The 27,336-nt window shown below is 32.2% G+C and overlaps 4 protein-coding genes across 5 annotated transcripts; 3 read left to right on the forward strand and 1 right to left on the reverse strand.

The window, feature by feature from the left end:
• The first annotated feature begins 576 nt into the window (after positions 1 to 576).
• Positions 577 to 2,797, forward strand: LOC100783080 (glucan endo-1,3-beta-glucosidase 5). Its single transcript, XM_003550539.5, has 2 exons — positions 577 to 979; positions 1,424 to 2,797. The coding sequence occupies exons 1-2, from the start codon at positions 633 to 635 to the stop codon at positions 2,562 to 2,564; spliced, it is 1,488 nt and encodes a 495-aa protein (XP_003550587.1). The 5' UTR covers positions 577 to 632; the 3' UTR covers positions 2,565 to 2,797.
• Positions 2,798 to 4,912: 2,115 nt separating this feature from the next.
• On the forward strand, positions 4,913 to 8,618 carry LOC100783615 (uncharacterized). Its single transcript, XM_003550540.5, has 6 exons — positions 4,913 to 6,268; positions 7,065 to 7,162; positions 7,365 to 7,389; positions 7,525 to 7,645; positions 7,730 to 7,864; positions 8,029 to 8,618. Exons 1-6 carry the CDS (start codon positions 5,740 to 5,742, stop codon positions 8,231 to 8,233), a joined length of 1,113 nt encoding a protein of 370 aa, XP_003550588.2. The 5' UTR covers positions 4,913 to 5,739; the 3' UTR covers positions 8,234 to 8,618.
• A 747-nt stretch (positions 8,619 to 9,365) lies between these two features.
• LOC100811246 (alpha-aminoadipic semialdehyde synthase) lies at positions 9,366 to 18,834 on the reverse strand. Its single transcript, XM_003550974.5, has 25 exons — positions 18,536 to 18,834; positions 18,159 to 18,409; positions 17,978 to 18,064; positions 17,732 to 17,861; positions 17,450 to 17,623; positions 17,193 to 17,275; positions 16,455 to 16,565; positions 16,183 to 16,258; positions 15,453 to 15,624; positions 15,155 to 15,251; positions 14,890 to 15,056; positions 14,690 to 14,747; positions 14,407 to 14,547; positions 13,732 to 14,079; positions 13,542 to 13,622; positions 13,175 to 13,240; positions 12,659 to 12,776; positions 12,087 to 12,216; positions 11,754 to 11,833; positions 11,338 to 11,493; positions 10,947 to 11,184; positions 10,758 to 10,866; positions 10,162 to 10,323; positions 10,015 to 10,084; positions 9,366 to 9,648 (listed from the first exon to the last, which is right to left on the reverse strand). The coding sequence occupies exons 2-25, from the start codon at positions 18,396 to 18,398 to the stop codon at positions 9,596 to 9,598; spliced, it is 3,147 nt and encodes a 1,048-aa protein (XP_003551022.1). The 5' UTR covers positions 18,399 to 18,409; positions 18,536 to 18,834; the 3' UTR covers positions 9,366 to 9,595.
• A 2,093-nt stretch (positions 18,835 to 20,927) lies between these two features.
• On the forward strand, positions 20,928 to 24,597 carry LOC100813383 (TP53-regulating kinase-like). Of its 2 annotated transcripts, NM_001253085.3 has the most exons (6): positions 21,056 to 21,433; positions 22,633 to 22,746; positions 22,855 to 23,133; positions 23,247 to 23,360; positions 24,115 to 24,187; positions 24,273 to 24,597. In NM_001253085.3, exons 1-6 carry the CDS (start codon positions 21,383 to 21,385, stop codon positions 24,308 to 24,310), a joined length of 669 nt encoding a protein of 222 aa, NP_001240014.1. In that variant the 5' UTR covers positions 21,056 to 21,382; the 3' UTR covers positions 24,311 to 24,597. The 2 variants fall into 2 exon arrangements, with proteins under 2 accessions (XP_006600217.1, NP_001240014.1); XM_006600154.4 differs by lacking the exon at positions 22,633 to 22,746 and having other exon boundaries at positions 20,928 to 21,433; positions 24,273 to 24,472.
• Positions 24,598 to 27,336: the final 2,739 nt, after the last annotated feature.

Consider the following 27,336-nt stretch of genomic DNA (forward strand, 5'->3'; position numbering starts at 1 on the left):
TTATCTTTCAACATATCTTTATCAACAACGAAAAATAAACTTTCAACATATCTGTATAATGAAATTCGGTTCGATACTAGATATAAATTGATGTTAAATTAAAAAAAAAAAAGCCCGATGATACGTCGACGACATAGAAATGGGGAAAACAATATAATAAGATAAAGTTCAGCTGTTCTTGCATTATCAAATAAAAAGTTTCTTTTTTCTTTTCCGTTCTTAAAAGTCTGGCTTCTTAGTTAGGAATGAAACTTGATTCTGCCAAGATCCATAGACAATCGGATCATAAACCCAGTAGGGAATAATTGTAATTAAAAAAATAAACTTTGGCATACCCTTGTAGATTGCATTTTAATTTTTCGGTTGCCTTTTAGTTTGACTCTACCTTTCTTTGCTAGATTGTTCTCCCTCTCCTACCACGTACGCATTTTCAATAATAGAAAAAAATGTTATGCCTTGGCTTGGAATCATCCAACGGGTTTAGGAATCTAATTCTTTACGTAACTTTCTACTGAATAAAAGTACATTATTTTTTTCCCCACTTTGAGAATAATCATCTTCATATAGGTGAATGTTGCGGACAGAGGGGACTCAGAAACATATGTAAGAAACAAAAAAACTAAAAAGATAACATGGGACTCCAACATTTTACTGCGTGCGTTTTGTTAGCTCTTTGCATTCTAAGCCAAGGTTTGGCAAAGGGTGCTAATGGCTTTGCATGCAACTGGGGAACGCGTTTAACACACCCCCTTACACCTCAAATAACCGTGAAACTCATGAAGGACAATGGATTCAAGCAAGTGAAGCTCTTTGAGGCTGATCCCGCAGCACTCAAGGCTCTAGGAAATTCTGGAATTCAGGTTATGGTTGGCATACCAAATGACCTCTTAGCAACCCTTGCTTCCAATGTCGACGCTGCTATTGCATGGGTCAACCAAAACGTGTCCTCCTACATATCCAAAAATGGGGTTGATATAAGGTAATTAATATAACAGTACTACACGATCACTTTATTCCAATCCATATGCTATCATTTCTAAAGAGTAATAATGATGATGCACGTAAAAAGTTTTATACTCTCGTCTCATCATTAGTCACATCGATATGATTTTAAGGATATTTTTATTAAAAATCAATAAAGACGATATGTTTTTTAGGTCAATAATAATTACGAACTATGAACAAAATTAATTTCTGATCTAATAGATTGGGAGACATTCGTAATCTTTGATCCAACACAAAAAAAATAAACTTATTATATATGATGAATTATGATTGAATTATATATGATAAATTATGATTGAATGACGTAAAATTATTTTACATGATTAGTTCATAACCTATTTGTTTCATTTTAAAAGGGTAAAATCTATTTGTGTTGTAAATAAATTGTATTTTTAACTAGTGTTTGCAAAATTGCTAGGTATGTTGCTGTGGGGAATGAGGCTTTCCTCAAAACTTACAATGGCCGGTTTGTGAATTCAACCTTTCCAGCCATCCAAAACATCCAAGCAGCCCTTATAAAAGCAGGATTAGGCAGGCAAGTGAAGGTGACAACCCCTCTAAATGCTGATGTCTACCAAAGTGACAGTGGTCTTCCATCAGGTGGAAACTTCAGGCCAGACATTCAAGACCAAATGATCTCAATAATAAAGTTCCTAAGCCAAAATGGTGGCCCTCTAACCTTCAACATCTATCCATTCCTCAGCCTTGATGCTGATCCCCACTTCCCAAAAGAGTTTGCCTTCTTTGATGGCTCAGCTGCTCCTGTTGTTGATGGCTCCATAACCTACACCAATGTGTTTGATGCAAACTATGACACACTCATCACAGCCCTCGAGAAGAATGGTTTTAGCCAAATGCCTGTCATCATTGGAGAGGTTGGATGGCCAACAGATGGAACAGCCAATGCCAACATAAAAAATGCTCAAAGGTTCAACCAAGGCCTAATTGACAGAATAGTGAAAAGACAAGGAAGCCCCAAAAGACCTTCCCCACCAGATATCTACTTGTTTGGATTCATAGATGAGGATGCCAAGAGCATTGAGCCGGGCCCTTTTGAGAGGCATTGGGGTGTCTTCAACTTTGATGGATCCATAAAATACCCTTTGAATTTGGGTGGTGGAAAGCAACTAGTTGGTGCAAAAGGGGTGAGGTATTTGCCAAAGCAATGGTGTGTGATGTCTACTCAAGCAAATGTTGACCCTAATGCTTTAGCTGAGAGCATGAGCAAAGCATGCACGTATGCTGATTGCACAAGCCTCTCTCCGGGGTCTTCTTGCAGTGGATTAGACACAAGAGGCAATGCTTCATATGCATTCAACATGTACTTTCAGACCATGAATCAGCAAAAAGATGCATGCAATTTCAATGGTCTCTCTGTCATCACTAACATAAACCCTTCACCACCTCAAAGCTCTTGCAAATTTGAGATCATGATTGATCTTGGCAAGCATGAAAAGAAGTCCACACCTTCTTCGGTTGCTCCAGAAAGGAAACTACACTCAATGGTCATGCTGGTCTCAAGCTTCATTTTCACTGTCATGTTCTTGCTTTGTGTTTAGTTTAGTTTTTTTTTTTTTTTTCATTTGTGTTATGCAGAGTTTCATAAGTAGATGCCGCCAATTTTTTTATTTATTCATTTTCTTTGTAATTGTTTGTATTCTCACCAATGAGTAGATTTTCAATCTCATACATGGCCAAATGAATGAATAATTGGTCTTATTCTGTAGCTGACTCAATTTTTAATCTCCGGCCCTGTTAATTATTATCTCAATTTTCTGCAACTCATTTTTTTGAAAAAACATCAACGTGCCTTTGGAAATTATCCACCTAGTTGGAAAGTTAACTATATTAAAATTTTAAGGCACAATTAATATTTTTTTAGTATTAGAAAAGTTTGGAAAGAAAAATTATAGAAAGAGTTAACATTACATTTGTTTTTATGAGCAAATAATTGTTTTTGAAGAGCGTAAGAAGGGATCCACAAAATTTTAAAAATCCATGAAATAAAATGTGAGATTTACAAAAATTTATATTATTTAATAAATTTTAAATAATTAGAGAGTGTTATAAAAAAATTACTATATTAATAAAATTAAATTGTCCATATAACTAATCCGTGACATTTTTTATATCTTCAAAAATTAAATTCGAAGAATAAAAATATCCAAATTTACATTTACATGTATATGCACATTTAAAATGAGAGAAATATAATTTTTTTACCCAATTAATATAAATTAATTAATTATTAAATCAAATAATGCATTTAAAAAATTATTTATATGAATGATACAAAATATTATTTAAGGTAAGAAATTAAATTTTTTCAGATTGATTTCTCACCTTTTATTTTTTTACTTACTTAAAAACTCAGTTTTCTACAAACTGATTTTAAGTACATTTTTTTGTTTTTTTATATGAGAAACCCATTTATAAATGCTTATTTTTTTAAAAAAAAATCAAGTTAAGAAATTAATTCTTGGGGAACCAATTTTTTAATTTCTTTTCTTCTTCTTCTTTTTGTTTTTAAATTTTTTTTGTATCTTTTTATTAATTATCTATATTTATGTTTTATTTAAACTAAAAAAAATTATTTTACATATGTTGTTAATTTTTTTTTTGCATATTTTATGTTTTATTATTTTTTGAAGAGATGAAATCTTTAGTATTTTCATTTTATTTGATTATTAAAATATATAATTAATCAATAACTTAATTGAAATTAAAAATAATATTTAACTAACAATTTGAATTAAACTAAAATTTTAAATTATAAAATAAATATAAAATTACAAAACAATACAACAAAATATTTATATTTGAAATAAAAAAAATTAAAATACAAACAATATGTTTAGAACAACTTGAGAAAATCAGACAAAATAAAACAACTTGAGAAACGAATGTAAGATCGATATTTTCACGTTAAATTATGAAAAAAACGTAGAATTTACTATGTATAGCTTTGAGGTCCACATTCAGTATTTGAGAACGTAAAAACAAATATATGAATAAATATTTTGTTCTATTGTTTACTTTTTTATTATTTTTAATTTAAATATTTTTTATTGTTTGCAATTTTATATTTATTTTTTTAATTTAAATATTTAATTCAATTTAACTTGTTGATTAACTTTTTTTTTTAATTTCAATTAAGTTTTTGATTAGTTATGTATTTAATAATCAAATAAAATAAAAATACAAAAAAATTAACTCTTCAAAAAATGATAAAACATAAAATATCAAAAAAGTTTAACAATAACTTATGCCAAATGATATTATTTTCCGTTTAAACAAAATATAAATATACACCATCAATAACACAAAAAAATAAAAATAAAAAACAAATTAAAATACAAAAACAATTTTAAAAGAAAAAAAATAGTTAAGAAATCGATTTCTTCTCGGTATAAAAAAAACGAAGTAACATTTAGAAATCGCATAAACCAATTTCTAAACATATGAAAAAACAAAAAAATTACTTAAGAAATCAAATTTTTAGGAATGTAAAAAAAAAAAAAGAATAGAAGCTCACCTGTATTTTGTATCATTCATATAAATAATTTGTATGTATTATTTAAGTAATTAATTAATTAATTAATTAATATTATTTGGATAAAAAAAACTCGATAAATACTCAGTTAATAAAATCTACAAAAAAAAAAACTTCATTTTTCACTTAATATTTGAATAAAATAACTACACGTACAATAATGAGACTACTTTCTGATGTGCATCCTCGAGCCCACCGCCTAAAATAATTACACGCACAATCGACAAGTCACTTGCAGGAGAATGAGAGGCCTACAAAAATAAAATAAAACAGAAAAATGGGAAAGACACAAACTTTTTTCACAAAAATAAATCTAAATAGAAAAAAAAAAGTTGGTAAGAAAGAAAGTGTAGTAGGGTGGGCAATCGTACCCAAATTTAATTAATGTACAAGAAAGAGACGAAAGGAGAATCGAAAATGATGCCCTAATTTCCGTATTAACCAACAATTAGCTTTCCACGTTTGTTTTCAACTACTTTCTCTTTAAATTTTCCATTTTATCAACCAACGAAAAAGAAAGATTAATTAATCTATTGAAATAGTCTCAGATTCAGTGCATGTCGTCTATTTTTCTACACACCGAATCATTCTTATATAACGAAGAAAACCACAAATTTGAATCTACTAACTCTTAAACACTACGGATAGATTGAAGGCAATCAAATCATCTTTATACAAAGATTCTTCTTCATCGTCTATGTTTTCCTGCATATTCAGTTTTAAGGTTCAAGCATCTTCTTGAAACTCTTCTCAAGCTCGACGGGAATTTCTCAGCTTTTCTCTCGTTACCTCACCCATCAAAGTTTCCTCTTCTGGGTGTTTGTTTATCGGATCCGGGGCATTGCAAGATTTGATCATTTCACGAATCATATCATTATCAAACACTCCCATTTTCTGGGTACTTAATTGGGATGGGTTGCCTCGGATTTCGCACTCTCATTTCTAGGGTTTATGTCGGTTGCGTTTGGTGGATACCCCTTTGACTCCGAATGAGCTTGACCACGAAAAGATTGGTTCTTGGTGATCGCAGTGTTCAATTCAATAAGTTCGGGGATTGATTCTTTTACAAAGGGGAATATTGCCTTTTTTTTTGCTCTGAGATTTATCCGTTCAATTTTTTTTTTTATTTCTTTTCTTTTAGTGGTGATGCTTGAATATCAGAGCAAGATTCTGGTGTTATTATGTTTAGATTAAGGAGTTGTGAAGGCCCTGTGCGCTACTTGTATCAGCAAACTCGGCATCACCTTCACCATAACAACAATATTATGGCTTATTTAGTTGGTTATGATCCTTGTTCCCACTTGAGCAAGGCCTTTTCTCAGTATCCTTCTCTTGCTTCTTCTGATCGTGGTAGCTACCTGTCTTTCCGATTTCTCCATAATCTTGTTTATGCTGATGTTTTTGGGGTTAGCAGAAGCATTGCTTTTGGTCCTAGAAGTTGTAGCTTTGACACTAGTGGTAGCTGTAGTAGTACTAATAGTGATAGGATCTTTGTGAGGGCAAAGGCAAGGTCCCGTGGCTTTGCATCGAATTGCCGCCAGCCGATGCTGGCTGATTTGGAGCAAAGGAATTTTGTTAGGAGTGATGAGAGTGATGCTACTTTGGTTAAGGTTGATAATGGATCTATAAATGGATGTCCTGCCAAGCCTCCTTGTTTCAATGATCATCGATTGTCCCAGAAACTTGTGGTTGCTGTTGATGTTGATGAGGGTATGTATGCAAATGCGTATGCATGTGCCACTCTTTTTATTATATTATTTTGTTTCTTCAGAGTTCTTTATATTTTGTCATTTAACTTAATAGATTATATGAATTTTGTAGACCTCGTGCAGAATCTTGATTATGATGCTCCAAACAAGGAGAATTGCTTACTTGATGTCTTTTCCGTTTTTTTTTAATCTGTTTGAAACTATTACATACAATTGAAGAATTAAGAAACTAAAGTCAAAGTCCTCTCTCTGGGTCCATGAAACGGACAGATTATATCTCACTTTATTATATAAGCTTCATGCATGTTGCATGTGATTTACTTGAATCTTACCTGGTCCATATCTGGGTTGAAGCATTATTCTTTGGAATTCTTTTCAGAATGCGGCTGAGATCCCCTTTTGGAATTCCGTTTATTAAATAGGAACTCATGAAGTTGTTGGAAATTCTTAGAAATTGTGTAGTGACTATAGATTTCTAATAAATAGAATACAAGGAAAGAAGATTATTTTGCCATTGATACATTGATCCCCCCCTCTCCCCTGTCGTGTGATGATTGCTTCAATATTTTTGCCTGGCTCAGAGCATGGTAAAAATATGTCTGAATAAATAATGGTCAACTCCAGGTTTGTATAAGTAATAAATAATCCACTACAGTTTGCAGCGAAATGTCTTGCCTAAAATTAGTAATGTTTCTTTCTTGACAATTGAATCCATTGTAGAATGACTAATACTAATTTTAATTTTTGGATTATCCAGTTTTGTTTTTCTTCTGATGTTTTTCCCCTCATATAAGCAGTATTAGGAAACTTTGTGTCAGCTCTCAACAAGTTCATTGCAGATCGATATTCATCAAATTATTCAGTTTCTGAATATCATGTGTATGAGTTCTGCAAGGTATTATTTGTCTGCTTTGGTAATTCTGTGAGTTCTGCATCAGGTGTATTTTGCTTGTGCACTAGTGGTGCTATTTTAAATAAAATTTCATTGATAAAAAGATAATCAACACTTGTTACAGCCCATTTAGCCCTCATTGTATAGTTGTGAATTTGTGCATGTTTGTATGTGGAGTCTGATGCACCCTTCATTTCTGTTGCAGATATGGAATTGTTCACGTGATGAAGGTAACTGTATCTGTCTGATTTTCACATCACATTTTTGTGAATGGTTTTGCTATTCATTAACTTATGGAATTTGTTGGATATAAATTATTTCCTTCTCTTTTGATTTTCACCAAACCCTTTTATCTTGTTCTGCAGCTGATATCCGTGTTCATGAGTTTTTTAAGACACCATATTTCAAGTCAGGGATCCACCCTCTTCCAGGTGCTCAGATGGCTCTTCAGAAGTTATCAAGATTTTGTAGCCTATCAGTTGTAACGTATGCTTTTGGTATTGAACTTTCTTCAAACTGTAAAAGAATCTTTTCAGCATTGACTAACTGGAGGTATTATTGTATGATCAGATCACGACAGAATGCAATTAAGGACCACACAATTGAGTGGCTAGAGAAGAATTATCCTGGACTGTTTCATGAGATTCACTTTGGTAACCACTTTGCTCTTGATGGTGTGTCAAGACCAAAGTCAGAAATTTGTAGGTAAGTCCCTCGATGCTCTTTAATGTACTGCATGTTTTCTACTTTCTTTCGCAGTATTACTGCATAAACAGAGGAGAATTCCAACTCTCTTTTCCTCACTTAAAGAAGATTGCTGTTTCAAATGTTTAATTAGTGATAGATTCCTGGTGTACTGCCATTGACAGGTCTTTAAATGCCAAGGTTCTTATTGATGATAACCCACGGTATGCCATAGAGTGTGCTGATGTTGGAATTAGAGTCTTACTTTTTGATTATGAAAACTCATATCCTTGGTGCAAGAACGAGTCTGTTGATCAGCATCCACTGGTGACCAGAGTTAAGAACTGGGAAGAAGTGGAACAACAATTAATGTCACTGATAGCTTCTTAGTCGTTAAAACTTGTAACAAGGATTTGTGGAAAACCATCCTTTTTACATGAAGTTCTGCACTACATGTGTTTGAAATATCTAATATATATTCTTGAAAACTTGAACTCACTTAAAGTGGCTGTAAGGAGACCACTCAGAAATGGCTTGAGGCCAAAGAACTATAAATGACAGGACTATATTCTTTTTCCCATTTTGAGCAACATTAAGGAAGATTGGAATAGGGAGTTGTTCATTATGGTGATTTTACCATATGTAGGAGTGAAATCTAAATCATATTGGTTATGCCATCCTACATTCAATCTTAACCGTCAAATTGTATTATCTCTGATGTTGAACAATGATTTTACATGAAATAAAAGTGCAAAACCATCAGGGGTTTTAGTCACTGGATTCTATTGGTCTTGATTTACTGTTTTATCTTTGGTCTAGTTATTTTTTTATCCGTCAATATTATTTGTTAGTTAATGTTAAAATATTAGTGTAGGGGATTCGAACTCCCGACTTTTGTCTCCCTTCTCTCTTCAATCCTTAAACTCTCCTTCTAACCACTATCTTAACCTTATAACTTCTTATCTTTGGTCTAGTTAATTGTTGCTAACCGATGGATTAGTGGGGATTCAAGTCCAATGGTGAAATGTATAAATGGATAGAGATAATATTACTTCTATCTTGCTTAGTCAAAAACATAAAAGCTCATGTCTTAGTTCTACCTTGGTATAATTTGAAAATGACAATAAGTACACGTTGTCTAAAACATTGGTATTAATACACTCGTTTGTAGCTATTTATAATATATAAATTAATGGTGCTTTTTTTTTTATAAGAATTCATGTCTATTGTAATTATTATTTTTAACTAAAATATTCCAAATTAATTGTATGGACAAACAATTAGAAAAAAGAGAAAAAATATTAATGATAATGGTAGTTTTGAAAAAAATATATAAAATTTAGGACATATTTTGTTATCAATTAAATTAATTATTTTTCTTAATCTGATGGAGTGAGTTGATCCATGTAGCCGACCCCACCTAGTGGGATAAGACGTTGTTGTTGTTGTTGTTGATGGAGTGAGTAATTAAGTCTGATAAATAAAAACTGAGGAAGTAGTTCAATTGAACACCAGTTAACAATTTTTCTAGAACCATACTTCATAACTGGTTGGATTGTACTGCTGCAATTGAAATTGGCATCTGCCTAAGTGTTTTAACTATGCTGGTACCGTGTGGTCCATTTCTGACAGTTGCATAGAATGGCAGTTGCAATTCCATGACTGCAGTAATTATTATATTTTATCTTATTCAAATCAAACATTGCATGGTGTACATTAATGTACACCTATACATCAATTCATAGATGCAAATTACTCGGTCTTCTCTATCAACTTGATCCCATAAGCTTCTATAATATCCAGTGCTGCAAAAACCACAGCTCACAAATAAGCGTTGTAAAGTACATACCACAATATAAAATTTATTGATATTAGTTCAATAATGTACATCAATTTTTTTTATTTTTTTTGAAGAAGCAATAATATGCATCCTGTTAAGTGTTAACAACAGTCAATGACAAAATATGTGGTTGAGTAGACTCATTTTCCATTTATTAATCTGATGCAAAACCCTTTCCTAAAAATCCACATAATGCGCATATTTGCAATTCTGTGACCATGTGACTGCCAAGTATGCTAATTATTTTTTATGGTCAAATTTTCCCCTTTAAGTTTAACTATTGAAAAACTATATTCAACAAATGGACAATAAACCAATATATCATGCTCACCTGGATTGTATACTTCAGGTTCGATAGGCCTTAAGACTCCTCTTGTCTGAATTTTGTTTGTCAATAAAAGCTGCAAAAACAAACGTCATTCACCAACAGCATTTTCTTGGAATACAACATAAAAGAACAGAAAGGGACAGAAAATACCAAAGCTCCAACAGCAGCTGGAATACCAACAGTAAGGGCCATGGCAGTTGTGGTTTTTTCATCAAGAGTCTTCCCAAATTCAAGTAAAGTAGCTCTATGCTTCTCTGTAATTTGGCTATCTGGGTATTCTATTTCCACTTCATGATGCAAAAGCACCATATCCTGCTTTCAAATCAGGTAAAAGTTAAGGTATGCTTTAATAAGTAATCTCTGAATATTCCTGCAAATAAGTTGTTTTAGCAGTATTTAAGGTGATACGCGGATACAATTAATTTTTTTTAACTGTTTTTGAAAAAAATTAAATTAAGCAGTCATTTTTGTTTATATAACATTTAGTTATAAAATGTCAAATGGAGATTCAGTTTCTGAAAGCACTAAGCATTTCATATAATTAATAGAAGAGGATTGTTAGCAATATACTCTCTAATAAACTCTATTATTAATTAAAATTTATTGGAAACTATGAAATCATGAGTGAAGCTCATTAAATAAAGAGTGGAACCTAAATAATTTTGTAATATTCAATAAATTTCAGAGTTTAGTAAAGAATATGTTTAAAAGAGTGTCACTAGTATTTTTCATTAATAGAAATATACCTTTTCTGTGCTGGTGTATGATAACCTCTCCTCCATGCGGAAACAAGCAACATCAAAAGCACTTTTGCAGGAAGCAGGGATTTCAGTTTGGTCAAGAAGTCCCAAGAAACTATATGAAAAAAGACAGTCAAGTTAAGACAATAATTTTCCAAATGAAGTATAAGAGAAGGGGTAACTGGTCTACATTACATGATTGTTTTTGCTGTCTCCATTGCCGTTCTTTGATCTTTGCAGTGCCCTTGTATTAATATTTGCTCCATGATGTCATTCTCTCCTATCAATAGTTCATCTGGATTATCACCAACAACTTTGAGAAGTTCAAATAAGAATTTTCTGAAAGTTGGTCTTTGTCCATTCATTAGCAACGAATGGGCTTCATTGTTAAATAAGCTAATCCTAGACAGTGTCCCCATGATCTCACTAAATCCTGTACAACAAGTTACAAGTAAGTTTCAGAAAGATTAATAAATATAGACCCTTTATACTAAACACACCACAAGATTAAACATGCTATAAAGAAAAGTATTAATCAATGTCAAATATTGGCTTGAGAAACCATAGAAACATATATAGACCGTGCCTTCATAGCGGAGGGTTCCACGGAAAATGGTTGATGCTTCAGTTATTCCATACAAATCCCCATAAAGTAATGAATTGCGATTTGGGAGACATTCCAAAGCAAAAGCAGGAAGGTCCGGTAGCCTTAGTCTTGTAGCCGAATCATAAAGATCGTCCCCTGTTCAAAAAACAAGTGTGATGTAGTGAGCTTATGAACAATGCCAAACAAATGATAGAAAGGACTGAGGGGGATGAGACTTGTTCAAAATGAAAAAAAGAAAAGAAAAAAATGAAGTAATCTTTTTTAAATTTAAGCAAGAATCCTCCAGAGATCAAGTATAGAAAATTACATGAATGTTACTAATTTATTATACCTTAAAAGTGGATGCATGCATGCATATTATGGAAACATGTCAGAATTGTTGCTTAAAAGCTTACCATCAATATGTACAGTTTCACCACCCCATTTGTAGGTGGCAGGATTGCGCCCAGCTCGGATGGCTCCTGCAGGATTCCAACTGAAATAATGGGCAACAAATGAGTTTTTATAGTGACAATCATCAAACTTTTTACTACATAAGCAAAATGATTATGTGACATACTATAGTTGAATGGTTAGCCAGATGAAAATACTACAAAGCAGAGAGTTCAAAAGCATTGGGTTTTGGAAACTTACACTAAGATATTCAAATGTTTTATAAATCATGTCTAATTAAATACATAATTCGGTATCCTTACTCTTGAGTTTGACAAAGACATTCCAAGAAGTACCTGAATTTATATGCTAATGGATTGTTAGCAGCTTCAGGAGATGGAAGTCCACCACAATAAGAAGTGAAAGACTTTATTTTCCCCTTCCTCACATGTGCTTGGTTGATCATCTTCATTGCCATCATATGATCTGGATCATCAAACAAGTACAATCTTATTGCAAGACAGACCCATTTTAGTTGGAAATATGTGAAGCTTCTAGAATTTTCAGAAACTGGTTTTCAGCTAATGTGTTAGGATAAAAGAAGCAAACAAATATTTTTGAAGGATTTTATATAAATTTGATGACATGATATGTTGTAACAGCAGCCCAGTAAATAAAGATTTCCAATAATTTATTTCAACTTTCTCAGAAGAAAAATACCGTAGCCGTCCATGCAATCAGAAAATTAGAATAGGTAATAGTTTAACAGCTGCAATGCTTAGAACTTTAAAGAAAACATCTGAAAAGTGAGAACAATAACTCAAAAACTGACTTTACAATAAGTACATCAATCCAGATGCACTATTATAAACTATTTTATTTTGCTGAAGTCCTGGAAACCGATCACTAATTATCAAATAACTCTTACCAATTCCTGGGTCTAAGCCCATCTCTCCAAGAATTGTTATGCCAGCATCTTTAGCCTTATCATTTAGCATTGACATGGAGCTATCAACATAGCTAGCAGTGACAAGATGTTTTTTCAGCTGCATCAAAAAACATATTCATTTACTAAGCAAGAATAAAGAAAGAATAATTATGTACCAATACTACCCTTGCACTTTTTACCAAAAGTAAAATCTATAGAGATGCTATTTTTGAGATTCTGGAACTAAAGAAAGTAACGGTTCACAAGGGAATAATATTTTCCAAGATTACTTCGATCTTCTCATTTTTTCCCCACAGGATGGCCAATCTATAACTTGATTTAGTCTAAATTCAAGAAGTGACTTCAATCCTTATCACGTCATTCCAGCTTTTACTATAATCTAGTGTGGATATGCTTTGTCCAAAAACCCATTTCATTTTAATCATTTTTTTATTTTTCTAAATATATATCATTTCAGTTCAATATTGAACAGTAACTTGAAATAATGTGAAGCACCTCAATGCAAGCATTTGCTACAATAATATGACAACTTGGGGGCAGCAAACTTATAACAACGTCAACCTGCAGACAAGGAAAAGAAAAACTGTCAAGATAAGGCTGCTAATGCTATCAAGACCCTAAGAACACAAAGCATAGATCATTTGGTGCATGATGTTTCAACAAGGCAAAATCATAGTCAGCATTAACAATGATGGAAAATTCAAAATCATAAGTACACTATATGTTAATAATACCCAAAATGCTTTTGCCAGCCAAATCCCATATCAATTTCTTTCAGGGGTTAGTTAAGGTCATTTTGTGATGCTTTCTAAAGAATCTGTTAAGATAATTGCAGAAGTTATTGACCTAAAGACAAACGTACCTGTGAAATGTACTTACACAAATTGGCACGATCCATCACATCAAGCTGAATTCCGGTTACATTTGGAATGCCCTCAACAGTCTGCATTGATTATCTAATGTCAAATCTACGACCTAGTAATAAACCATTTCTTCTTCCATAGAAGAAAGCAAGAAATTATTATGTGAAAGCAAAATATCAGTCAAAATACCTGCTCTGCATCCTTCAGGTACAGAGATCCCACAATGACTTCTACATCAGTTTGACATTCAAAATCATCTTCCAACAATGTTTTATACCATTGGCTCGATGATGGCCTTCCAAATGATGATAACATTTCAGCAGCTGGTTGACAGACCCGACCAGCTCCAAGAATTAAAACCGCAGCCTTCTTTCTGGGGTCAGATTCCTTCTCTATGCCATTCTCTTCAACTTTACCAAGCTTAAGTGAAATTTTACTTGAATCTTGATTTGAAAATCTATCATGTTCAGTTGGATTAGCAATAGCAGTTAAAGAATCAATGATTTGATCCAGAACAGCCCTGTTATCTGCACCAACCTGTTCAAAACCCAGCATGTTAAGACATCATTGATTATTATAAGTTCTTTAGGTTGGTACAAAAGTCATAGTTTAAAATGTAATTTCCATTAAAAAAATGACTAAAAACAATGTACACTAAGCCATATGGTGAATTCCTTAGGATCTAATATGCTTCGTGTTGAGAAAACTTCATTACTTTAGCTCAAGAGCAATGGAAGGCCTCCCATCTTTCAAGTATATGGAAGACCAGATCATTGAATTATTTAGTAAACATCAAAAGAAAGAGAAAGAACATTTTCTGAGGACATAAACAAATTTTTCAGTTTGAAATAGATAACTACTTACTTCAAGTTCAGAGAATGATACGGCTTCAATGCTCTGACCCACATGGCAGTTGACTAAGTGGAAGGAGCCTCCTGCAGCTTCAATAATATCTAAGGCCTCATTTATCAGAAACTGATCAAATAAGTGACCACTCAGAGACACCTGTAAGTTATATTCAGCAATCAAAATCAAAAGATTAGCTAGCAACTAATGGGACTACCATGAATATTTACTACTCAAGTTAATCTTGGCATATTGTAGGGTTCAATCAATGGAAAATAGTATTTGAAACTGAAGAACACACCGATATATTATACTTCCTTTTGTTAGATAGAGAATTTTCTGAGTTTTCTGATACTTCCCTGCAAGCCAAAAAGACAGTGTGTCTGTTATATAAATGGGAAAATAACAGGAACTGTAAAAGGGGCATAAAATCCAACAACTATACAAATTTACTTTAGGATACAGACAACCAATAACGAAATACATAGATGAGACACATACTCTGAATCAGAACTCCGCATGCGTGGGATATAATCATATAAGGAGGTTAGCACTCCTTTATGGGCTATGCAAGCTCTCCTTAAGTGAGCAGGCAACTTTGTAATGTCTGTAGCAGAAGCCAAATTTACGACAAATTGGGAAAGTATGTTTCCAAAATGTTGGGAAGCCTAGCCATAATGAAATTGCATATTTGATCATTCTCCAAACCTATAGCATTCTCTTCTCAAATGGAAGTATAGGAATTCAAATATAAGAAGGCACCTACCTCCTTTGCAAATTCTGTTGGAAGAATGTCAACAGCTAAGCATATCACTCCATTCCCCTCCATATCATCATGGTAGGAATTTGTTAAGGGATCATATCTAACAACAATGTTTAAACATTACATCATACTAGAAATAAATAAAAAAATTGTAACATAAAAATTTGCAATTGAACTGAAAGTTACAGTGTAAATAATGCAACTCGAGCAAAACTATTATCTCTTTGAGATAAATTCCATGATAGAATAGTGTAGACGAGAGTAAAACAAATGATTTCCCCAAACTAGAAACATGGTATACCTGAAGAAGGGTGAATCAATTGAAGTACTGCGGTTAACAAACTCAATTGAACCCCCTATATCACACGTTATGTCAGCTATTCCAACAAGGGGGCTCCCCCGGCCCATTAAGTCTTGCATCTGCTTATAGCTCAGCAATTGAGGAAATCTTTTCTCCCAATACATGCAATTGACTAAGATATGCAAATGTGAGTAGTGGTTTTTAATAAGAAAAATCAGTTTATCAAGAACCATTTCATGCCAAATGTAACAAAAACTGAATTACTAATATATGGTAAGCTAACTTGACAACTATTACAACTCTTCTTGATCTAGTAACATATGAATTAGATTTATCTTCACCCATGGAAAACACAAGAATTGGGGGGAAATATAATTTTATCAAGAAACATTTAAGGCCAGGGTGTTAAAAAGCAGAACTGTTAATATATGGTGATTTGTGAGGTAACTTGAGACTTCTTAAAAATGCACTTTATCTGAATTACATACATCTTCAACAATGAAAAAGCACTTTGAGACTTGGTTTTTGCTTAATATTTCTTTTTGACAGATGAGAAAGAAAAATTCAAATTTCTGGAACTAGAAATTTAAATTACTTCAAATAATTTTAGGAATTCCTGACAAACAAGGTCAAGACAAAACAAAATTATTAGCTACCCATAACACTGCAGTGTGACAAATAATAGAATATAACTTGCTCCATTATCAGTAGCACTCATGAAGGGACCTACCAATAACAGATGCATATGGTGCTATTTTTTCATGGAAAGTGGGATTGTAATGCTCAGGATGTGCATAGTAGTCTGCCTGAAATTTCCAGATCATGTTATTAGTATACTATTTATAAATCTCACCCCCTGCTTGACATATTTTTTTGCATATCCAATAACAGGTTTCAGATCCAAATTAACATGCCAATTTTTTTGCAACTTAGCAAAGAGGCATTTTTAGCAGACAAATAGATATGAGGAGATCCCAAAACACGAGATCAAGATCAACTAACTTTGTCAAACACTTTCACGGGATCTTTGGGTTCAACCATGTCTTGGGCAGTCACAACACAACCATAAACTTGGAAAACTCTTTTTGAAGCATGCCTTGGTTGATCTGGGTCCTGTTAAACAAAGTAAATACAGGGCAAGGTGTAAGACATCTCAAAAGCTAATCAAATAACTGATAACACTTCAAGATTCTATTATTTTTTTTAATCATATTTAAACTTGAATTCCTATTCCTAATAATTTCATTTATTTATAATTATAATAGACATTTCCTACACACTTGTTTTATTTTTATACGATTATTACTGTGATAAACTTGTGACAAAGTGTTGCATTTTTATCTGTTCAAACTTCAAACTACCCTAACTTTTTGGAATTTCACAATCATCACTCCTTCCACCAGGTGTCACACGTTTGACGTTACCCATCTTGATTATGAGGAACTTCATGTGTTACCTTGTCACTCTTTTGTCTCAATTTAACGAGGCCAAATTTTTTTATGAACCTTCATAAAATCTTGTACCACATTGAAAACTGTCAAAATTATTGGAATTGGATGGAAAAAGAGTTCTACATATCAATAATAAGACTCTGAAATTGAATAATCATTATGTTGTGATATGAAACAGACCTACTAATGGCCTCATTATACTGAAAATCTAGGTCAATCACAAGTGTGGCACAACTAACACGAGCTGAACCCCAAAACACTCTTAACATAATAACACCATAACAATTACCGTTCTATGTAGGTCGCGTAGTTTAGATGGATCAACAAAGGTATGAGGAAGAAGCTTAAATATCTCCTGTGCACCAGAACAAACTACAGGAGATGAAGGATTCAAAAGTCAGCACAAGTGACACTTTTAAACATTTATTAGGCAAAAATAAATGGGATATCAGAAACATTGGTTCATGAATGGATTAGTTTAATTTCATGTCCGCTTAAGAAAGGATAGCATTTATAAAAATAGAGTATCATTTCCTAACACCATACCATTTCCTGAACCAGTAAATAAACAAACCAGGGGACAAATCCCCAATGGCAATCCCTGCGTCGCAATTTCTTCACCAACAGAAATCACAGCAGCCTTAGCAGCAGCCAGGGAAGGGTACATGTAAGATGATCCAAGTGACAAGAAAGGTGTTGAATATCCAAGACTTAAAAACCCTGAAACAATAAAACAGATAAGATGTAAAGCTTGAAGATCACTCACTAGACAAAGCCATTCAACAATGGACATATGACAAATTAAAACCTGTGCTATCAGAAACTTACGCTGTCCTAATCCGCGCAAAAAGTCGATCATTCCAGCTCTACCAGCGAATTTTCCAAATGCAAGTAACCTTTTCCCAGTGTCCCCAACAATTAATTCATAGTCATATAACGATGCCCTCTCAGCTAGAATCTAAGATTATGGAAAATACCAAAAGCGAGTTAGAAGTTGCAAGAAACCACCACAAAATCGAAGTCACATTTCAAGCATTTAAGTATTATATATACAAGTATGTAACATTAACACACCTTATCCAGCAAAGGCATGTTTTCTTTCTGTGCTTTATGTGTATGTGAGAAGAAAGCATAAGCTCTATCTGGTAATATCATCTCCAGCTGCACAAAGCCATATACATCATCAAAATTCTCTGATAAACTAAACACACTCTAGCAGGAACATGATCAATTAATTAAACAAAGAAATAAAAACCTTTGGTTGCTTAATGCCAAGGATGAGACCACATTGTGACAAGTCTTGTGATATTTCAGCACCAACTTCTTCATAGAGAGCATCATGGTGAATTCTCTTAGTGGAAGGCTGCACAATGATCCTAGAAACACCTGTCCCACCATGGAGTAATCGAGCACAATGTGATGGGGTCAAAGGTGCCCTTCTTTCCCATTTATTCACAGATTCTGCCAAGATCCCAACAACCCCGTTCCCAAGCATGATCCTTTTACCTGTTTCAACACACCCAATTGTCCCAACTCTTCATCCATTCACAGCATAACTCGATAACAACACATACAACAGTCAATTTCCTTATCATATTTTCAAATATAAATATATAAAAAATGCTTATTTACCTCCAATATCAGTAAAGTTGAACACGTTTTTGAGATGGATTATGGTTGAAACTGAATTAGAGAAAAGAAGGGAAGTAAGGAACAAACAACGATAAGAGAAGAAGTGATTTCTGACAGGATCATATGAGTGTGTAACAACTGAACTAGAATGAACAAGTTGTGCAGTTCGTTCTTGGTTGGGGTAATGTCAGCACAACAATCTTGTAGTTTTTAAAAAGGTTGAAGTGTTGCATGTGACGTGTACTATGGCTATGTTATAATTAGGCATACGACATTGGAGGAATGGGAAATGGATCCTACTTTTTGCTACTTGTCATTTTCTGTTTGTTTTTTTAATCTAGAATGAGTAGCAGTATCTTATCTAAATTTATAAGAAAATAATAAATAATGAAAAATGTTAGAACTATATTTTCTCATTTATTTTTTTAATATAGTTTTTTATTAATTAAAAATCATAAAATTTAATGTGTTAAAGAATATAATATTAACACTCCTCATAAACAATACATAACATGTTCATATTAACCTCGTGATCGACTGTGAGATGTGACCCTCCTCAAATCCAGAGAAAAGGAAATAATAATAATAATAATAATAATAGTTGGGGCGCCATGTTGACGCCACGTCTTATAAAAAATAGACACGTTACGTAACTTATCAAAATTATATTGTTGTTGTATTGTATCCACAATAGGACGGGATAAGCTTAATGCCCTATCTCTCATCATTTACAGGCACTTAAGTATCGTGACGTGACGTATATATCTTTCACCAAACTTGAAAAAGATACACTGGATAGAGTTGAGACGTGTATTCCTTGAAATATTTTTCTTGGTTTCTTATTGTAATAGTGATGTGAAAGATCCAAAAGATTGAAATATTAGTTGACTTTATTAATTTCTAAAGTCCATATTCTTTTAAATTAAAGACACGTTTAATTTCCTAAAATATTGGTAGAATACATTAATTAATTAATTAAAGAATAAATCAATGTTCAATATATTTTATATTTTATTATTGATGTGAAATATTAATTAATTTTATTTATGGTCAATTTTTATAAATGTTTAGTCATTTTTAATAGAGTCTAAAATTATTATGATTTTTATTCCAAGAGATTCGAACTCAAATTTTGTTTTAAAAAAATTGAGTACAATTTCATTTAAATTAAAAACATGTTTGATTTCTTAAAATATTAGTAGACTACAATAATTAATTAAAGAATTCGATATTATTTATTGTTTAGTGTTTAATTTTTTCATTCTAGATTATATGATGGTTTAGAGGATTTTTTTTTTCTTTCAAAATAGATGCTGTATTCACAAAATCAATGTTGTATTAATTAATTAATTAGAAAGATAAATTAAATAAATTAGAAATTTATCTAATGTTTTATATGAAATTTAATAAATTAATTTTATTTCTTAATTCATGTGTTAAAATTATAAACGTAATATAAAACGGAGGGGTGAAAGTTAAGTATTTATCATTTCTATGTTTTCAATAGATTTATTTTTATCTAATTTTTTAAAAATAAATCATTTCTATATTTTCATCTGTTAACCAAAAAAAAATCAACAGGTATTTTTATTTAATATTTAATGTTTTTTAAATATAAATGTATTTAAATATGCATTTTTATATATTAAATAATTGATTTAATTGTAATTTTATTCTCATAGGTTTCATTATCACCATTTAAATCCATCAACTTTTAACCCTTTTTTTACAAGAGCATCTACTTTTAACCTATTTACAATCAAATCTCTCTATTAATATTTAACAAATTCAGTTTATGTGACACTATTACTACCACAAGAAGAACCACTAGCATCTACGGCATGAATTTTTAATTCATTATCGGTACTAGTTGACTAATTACATAAATTTTGGTAATTTAAATTTTAAAACATGCAAATAAAAAATTTATTACAAGGAGAGTATAAACACATAATTAGATACTGATTCCAATTTGCATCTTCTGATATGGGACTTGTAAGTGGGTGCCCTTTTTGCTTACTAATTGTCATTTGTCAATTGTCGATCGGTCTACTTTTTAGATAATGTTTTGAGATCAGTTGTATACTTGTTTCTTTGTCTGCTTCTTCATTGTGATAATATTTTTTTTCTTCGATATTTATTTAATCCTATAAACAGTAAAAGAAATTAAGATACTTTATATGTTTATGAATGTGATGAAATATTATCCATACATACTCATGCTATAAAGAAAATTTATATGCTAAAAAAAATTGCTGGTGGCAGATTCAGATTCTTTCTAATGTGCTTCTGATCAGTTCCTCAGGCTGGAGTGGACCCCTTAGGCATTATGTGAAGTGTCTTGCTTAGCACTTAAGCCCTCTCATTTATGCACAACCCAACAATCATTGCTCAAGAAAAAAGCACTAGCAATCATTGGACCAAAACATAAGAAATATTGCCAACCCACAATAAGAAAGAACGGTGATTCACTGATTCTTATATTTTGTTATTAAATTATTTTTAACAAATTTTATTCATAGAACAAAATAAATCAAAATCAAATATATAATAACGGAAATACTATGGGTTATTTTAGCGTTGTAAATTTTCAATTTTGGGGAAAATGGGGGCGCGGTAATTTTTTTACAACAGAAACAAGCAGTAACAGAGTGGGCTAGGGTTTTTTACCGGGTCGCAAACCCGACCCGCGGAAAAGCCGAACAGCACTCGAAGCAGAACGGCGCGCCTCACGATCATCGATCTTCCCCGGCGAAAACACGATTTTCACCTCTGGCGAACTCGGACAGGGCACAGAAGATCGTGAACTCGTACGATCTTACGAGACAGATCGCGATTTTGACTTCCATGAACACAAGAGATAGTTCTCTCGTTCTGCTCAAGCAAGGAGCTGAAGCTGTAAGTGTGATCACTCCCTTGATTTGATTTGTAGAAGCAATTAATACCTACCCTTTTCGTAAAATTTCATTCTTTTTCTTCTTTTATTGGTGCACCTATCACTCAATGGCTTTTAATGGTAGCCATTGATTTCTACCATTTGTGTATGTAAAGTTTCTATTTTAGAGGTAATTAGTATCAATTGGTTGCAAGAAGGACTTTATGATGAATATCATCCCTAAGAAAGACACACTCCTTCTTGCATAGGTTTGAAGGCAACTTGCAAGTTCTGGAGAATTGATTCTAAGTCTTATACCTGTAGAATTGTATAGAATTGACTCTAAGTCTCATTCTTGACAGATAGAGACTGGTGAGTCCTTACATCATCATATTTAGTTCATCTTCTCAACTCAGTGGCTTCAATGGCCTTATCATCAAACTTCACTGGCTTTGTCAATATTGGAGCAAGGCCTAACTGTGAAATTGTATCAAAACCATCAAGATTTCCAGAATTTGCAGTGAGCAGTTCACTTTTCATGTCAATGTTGATGTCATTGGTGGAAGAACTAACTCTACAACTGCATTTAGAGGCTAACCCATTAAGCAATTTAGGAACAGTGAACTTATCACACCCAGATGAAACATATTCATGGAGATTGTTTGATTCAGAAGAACTCTTTAAGGAGGAGAGATAATAGTCTGGAGACTGAGGTTGATTTGGCTTAATCCAATTGTTTGTGGAATGACAACTAAAACTTTCTATGACTGGTGAAGAGACAACTGTGGGAGAAGGCTTATAAATGGTTTTTCTCTTAGCCCTTGGATGACCTTCTTGGTGAATCAGTGAATGTGTTGTCCAAGTGTTTAGTGTAAATAGGAGAGTTGTATAACTTACCAGCTTTGTTTGGTTCGATGGAGAAATAATGAGAGCACCTTTGGGATGTTGTGGATGAGGCTACTTTGTTTTTCATAGCATGAGGTGGGATGTTGTTGGTGAGGCTACTTTGGGATGTTCTTCTTCTAAAAGTTTCAATTTTAGAGGAAATCAGTAGCAATTGAGTCCAGTAGCATCATGGGATCCATATAGTCAATCTCACCTAGTAGGATAAGGCTTTTGTTTGTTGTTGTCATTGTACTTGTTCTACCCCCCATTTTAAATGATTCTTTTTTATGAAATTGCACTGACTAAGTTATGATTTTTTTTATGCTTCTTTTTATAGAGGGTTTTTGAGTCTTCTTTTGTGGGAAGGAAATCCGTTGTCAAGGAACGATTCTCAAAGAAGTACAGGCATCCAACTTTAGATTCAAAATTGACCCTCAAGCGCTTAAATATGGTTAGATTTAGAAAAAAAAATGTTTTTGTCCTGCTGAAGCTCTATATTTTGGCAGTGTTTTGTTGCATTTCTTGAATGCTTTGTTTCACCCGTTGGTTTTTTGTGCAGGAGGCTAGGTGCATGACCAAAGCAAGGCGACTTGGGGTTTGGACTCCTGTGCTGTATGCTGTGGATCCTGTGTTGCACACTTTAACATTTGAATATGTTGAGGGCACTTCAGTCAAAGATGTGTTTCTTGAATTCGGGTCACATGGTGTTAATAAAGAGAGGCTGGATGATATTGCATTCCAAATTGGTGATACAATTGGAAAGCTACATGATGGTGGTCTTATTCATGGTGATTTAACAACATCAAACATGTTACTAAAGAGTGATACAAAGCAGTTGGTGAGTTCATTCATATCTTTTTAGGTCCTGTAATATCCAATTATCCATTCATGTTATGTACCATGAGAAATGTTATCAATTTGTGTTACAGAAGTTAAGTGTATTTTGTTTAGGTTCTTATTGATTTTGGTTTGAGCTTCACTTCAACTCTACCTGAAGACAAGGCTGTTGATTTGTATGTTCTAGAAAGAGCTCTTATTTCAATGCATTCATCATGTGGGAATGTGGTAAGCCAACTTTTCATTTTCTCCTAACTGTCATGTCATAGAAAATTAAGGAGATGAAAACAGAGTTTCATTAACCTGAATTAGAGGTCAGTGTACAGAGTCAATGGTAAAAAATAGCATATAATAACATATGTTGTGGTACATTTTACCTATAATTTGCTGTCCAAATTAATTTTAGTACACCAAGTTTAAATCCTTATACTTTACTTCTTGATTTTCATAAGCAAGTACTTTGATTAATATTTTAATTATAGTTGACAGTGAAGAGGTCTTCTGCCATGCTTCCAAAAAATCACCACTGGAATAAAGGCTTTTTCCAGTTTCCTGTTTTCTACTGTTTACAATCAGCATTTTATAGTTTGTGCATTAAAGTTGATTTGGGCAAAAAGATTACAGGATAAAGTTCAATTATTCCTTTTCACACAAGTCAAATTTGAATTCTTATTGTAAGTATGTAAATTGTGAGCAATATCATAGGGTATGTTCGGGCTAAAGAAACAAATACTAGAGTATTGAGTAGAATGAACTCCTTATCTCAGAAATGAACTTCTCATTGACCAACAATCACACTTTCCTTTGTACCAAAGAGGCTGACACTTACTCAACTAGCCCAGAAATCTATGCCATCTAAGTCCACATTCTAGTGAGAGGGAGTGAAGCCTTATTCTTCTATAATATGCTTTCTACTTAGACAAAGTTATGAACAAGTAATCAATTGGCTGACATTTTTTAATATTGGATTTTGTCTGGACAGATGGATCAGATACTTGCTGCATACAGGAAGTCATCAAAGCAGTGGTCATCCACATTGAACAAGCTGGCACAAGGTTATGCCCTCCCTCTCATACTTTGTTTAAATTCAACGTATTTTCTTCAAGACATAGTACTTACATACATTTTCACAACTTGTAGTGCGACAAAGAGGACGGAAGAGGACCATGGTTGGATGAATCTTTATCGAATTTCATTAGAGATATAAAAGAGATGACAACTAAGGATGTTATTAACATAGTGTAATTTTTCTTTACATTGCCTCTCTATTTGCATATTTGTAGTATGGTTATCTCTTCTTACAGTTTATAAAAAATGCGATGACTTTTGAACGTGGTTTATTCCTACTGAGTATGCAACTAACCAACCAAAATTGTTTGAAACTGTTCTGACTGCTTCTGTTGATATGTCCAAGGCTCAAACGTTGTGTTTAGTTGATACTCTATTGGGTGAAGCATCAATAATCATTTTGAAATAGAAAATTGCATTCACTATTCAGAGTCAATTGCTGCACTTAATATATATATTTTTTAAACAGTGCTTTAGGAATATCCCAAACCATAAAAAAATGCAATAGACGTCCTAGGTGAACATGTTTTGAGAAGAAAACATTCAATAATGAAGTGAAATAGTGAGTAAAGACATTTCTAGCTAATTAAATAGTAGTATGATTTAAGATGAGATTATTCCTATGAATCCATATGGACCAAACAGCTGCGGACCATACGAAAATTAGTAATTGAGCTACAGACTAGAGAGGACAGGGCTATGATGCAATCCCAATTTTTGTCTTAGAGATCTAATCTCCACCAAGTTTTCACTTGATACGTTCGTTATATATATTAAAAAGTTTATCATACAATAAGATTGTTTTACTTAACATTCCGGTACCTTTCTTGACAAACTTCTTGCATTTGTATATGGCCAAAATGAGAGCATAAGATGAGTAAACCTTGATCATTGCATTCAATTATATAATAATAATAATATATGCTTATGATTAGAATTTTTAGTTTTGATTTTATCTTTTTCAAACTTTATATTTTTATTTAACTTTAATTTAAAAGTATATCAAATTTAAGAGATTATTGGAATCACACTTAAATTAATGATTTAATTAAATGGAAACAAATGTATTTTAAAAAGTATTTGATCCAAGATATTTCACAAATTTTTTTAATAGTAGACATTCATATGAGTGAGAATGGTTTATTTAGTGGAAGAATCTTTATTTAATTCTTATCGTGTACAAATTTTCTTGGATCAAAAACAATCACGCAACGGGAATAGAACTAATAATATAAATGATTTTTTATATTGTCATTCATTTATCATTGTCATATATAATAATTTTTTCGACTTCAATAATAGTAGTTTACGGTGTAAAAAATTTACACTAATAATACATGAAATTGTTAAACTCGTTTTATAAAATATTTTACTAGAAATTCTCTTTCCTCCTATTTTTCTTTTTCTTTCACCTCAAAATAGTGGGACGTTTATACTTAAGAAGGGGACAAAAATGTTGGGGGCAAATTCTGATCCTTTTTAACATGTGTCTGATCAGGCCCTCAGGTTCGAGTGGATCCCTTAAGGTGTATGTGAAGGTTGTTGTTTCCTATACTTTGTGGCCTTCTGAAGTGACTAATCCAAAATATAAATTTACATTTCAAAATAAGTACAAATTTTAACTTTAAGAATGATGAATCTGGAAAGTTAAAAAAACATTCCAAAAAGTATGTAGGAAACAACTTATTGGTGCGGGAAGCAATAACACTATGTGAAGTGTCTGGCTTGGTACTTAAGTCCTCTCATTTATGGAAAACCCAACCCAACAATTATTGCTATAAAAAAAATACCAACAATCATTGGACGAAAACAAAAGAAATATTGCCAACCCAGAATAAAAAAGAATGCTTATTCTTATATTTTATTTTGTTGCGTTATTAATTTATATATATTCAAAATTACTTTTAACAAATTTTATTGAAAGAATGAGAAAAAATCAAAATAAAACATATAATAACGGTATTAATTCGGCCTTACCTTAAATGATTTTAGTTGAACTTTCATTAAATTCATTTATTAACTGTTCTTAAACTATTAATTGTAAGAATGATATATTTTAAGATTCTATTAATTTTTTATTACAGAGAAGCTTACTACAACTTACACTAACTAAACAAGAGATTGCTCATAAATAAGATCGTAAGAGAATTGAAACAAGATGTTGTTCTTAAATAAGATAGTAAGAGAATTGAATTATTTTAATGTAAATAAAAATCGAGAATCACTTGGAAGTTGAAACTAATCATTTAACAGTAATTTACTTAATTTCAGAAATACAATGATTTAATTGGCTCCAAAAAACAATCTCAAAAAGAACAAAAATGGCACATAATCCAAACACTAAGAAAATAAAAATGCAATTAAACTCTTTTTTCTTTACTTATTTTAAAATTTCTCAAAAAAAGTTATCAAAATATTATTTTATAAGCTTCACGATCAAACTACTTAAAACCAAACGATCTAACATTATAATAAGAATTTAATATTTATGTACGAAAAGTGGAAACAAATTTATATTATTATTTAATTATAAATTACCATTTAGATTATTTTAAGATAATTATTTTAAAAATTAATAAACTTATGATAAATGAATTGAGATATGATGATTGTATAAAACCTTTTATACTATTAAAGTATAATAATATTATAAAATTTTGAAATCAACAATATTTAGTCGCAATCTGATAAGTAATTTTCTCAGATTGTTTAGAGGCGTCGGTGCTACAAAAGTGGGTAGTCATGACAAAGATGATTTGGTGATATTTCCCTTTCGTATTGTGAAAAGCATGCAACAGAATGAACATATACACGCCCCCCATGCAATCTTTCATATTGTGGAAACTTATTGAAAATGGTTAAAAAACAATTTAGAAGGTGTCTCAAATAGCATGATGCATTGACATTCACTCGATTCATTGGTTCAGATGCTTAACTTTTTTAATATATATAATTTCTTAAAAATTCTGTTCAGGTGATATTATTGCTCCTTGATTTGTACCGTAACACAAACAATTGATCAACAAAACAACTGATTTAGTATAGTAATATATTTACGTTCTATCGAGTTAGTTAATAAAGCATGACAGATTGCACACACTAAATTTGTTAATATAGCAGTATCTAAAAAAAGTAT

The sequence above is a fragment of the Glycine max genome, chromosome 17, assembly GCF_000004515.6.
Source record: "Glycine max cultivar Williams 82 chromosome 17, Glycine_max_v4.0, whole genome shotgun sequence".
Taxonomy (NCBI): Eukaryota; Viridiplantae; Streptophyta; class Magnoliopsida; order Fabales; family Fabaceae; genus Glycine; species Glycine max.

Excerpts from the sequence above, each read along its gene's own strand:
- LOC100783080 (XM_003550539.5), top strand. The coding sequence starts at position 633 with ATGGGACTCCAACATTTTACTGCGTGCGTTTTGTTAGCTCTTTGCATT. Across the intron at positions 980-1,423 it reads AAAAATGGGGTTGATATAAG|GTATGTTGCTGTGGGGAATG; the intron begins GTAATTAATATA and ends CAAAATTGCTAG.
- LOC100783615 (XM_003550540.5), top strand. The coding sequence starts at position 5,740 with ATGTTTAGATTAAGGAGTTGTGAAGGCCCTGTGCGCTACTTGTATCAG. Across the intron at positions 7,163-7,364 it reads ATGTGTATGAGTTCTGCAAG|ATATGGAATTGTTCACGTGA; the intron begins GTATTATTTGTC and ends TTTCTGTTGCAG. Across the intron at positions 7,646-7,729 it reads TGTAGCCTATCAGTTGTAAC|ATCACGACAGAATGCAATTA; the intron begins GTATGCTTTTGG and ends TTGTATGATCAG.
- LOC100811246 (XM_003550974.5), bottom strand. The coding sequence starts at position 18,398 with ATGCTTGGGAACGGGGTTGTTGGGATCTTGGCAGAATCTGTGAATAAA. Across the intron at positions 18,065-18,158 it reads TTGGCATTAAGCAACCAAAG|CTGGAGATGATATTACCAGA; the intron begins GTTTTTATTTCT and ends GGCTTTGTGCAG. Across the intron at positions 10,085-10,161 it reads CAGCTGCTGTTGGAGCTTTG|CTTTTATTGACAAACAAAAT; the intron begins GTATTTTCTGTC and ends TTGTTTTTGCAG.
- LOC100813383 (NM_001253085.3), top strand. The coding sequence starts at position 21,383 with ATGAACACAAGAGATAGTTCTCTCGTTCTGCTCAAGCAAGGAGCTGAA. Across the intron at positions 22,747-22,854 it reads CCCTCAAGCGCTTAAATATG|GAGGCTAGGTGCATGACCAA; the intron begins GTTAGATTTAGA and ends TTTTTTGTGCAG. Across the intron at positions 23,134-23,246 it reads AGAGTGATACAAAGCAGTTG|GTTCTTATTGATTTTGGTTT; the intron begins GTGAGTTCATTC and ends TATTTTGTTTAG.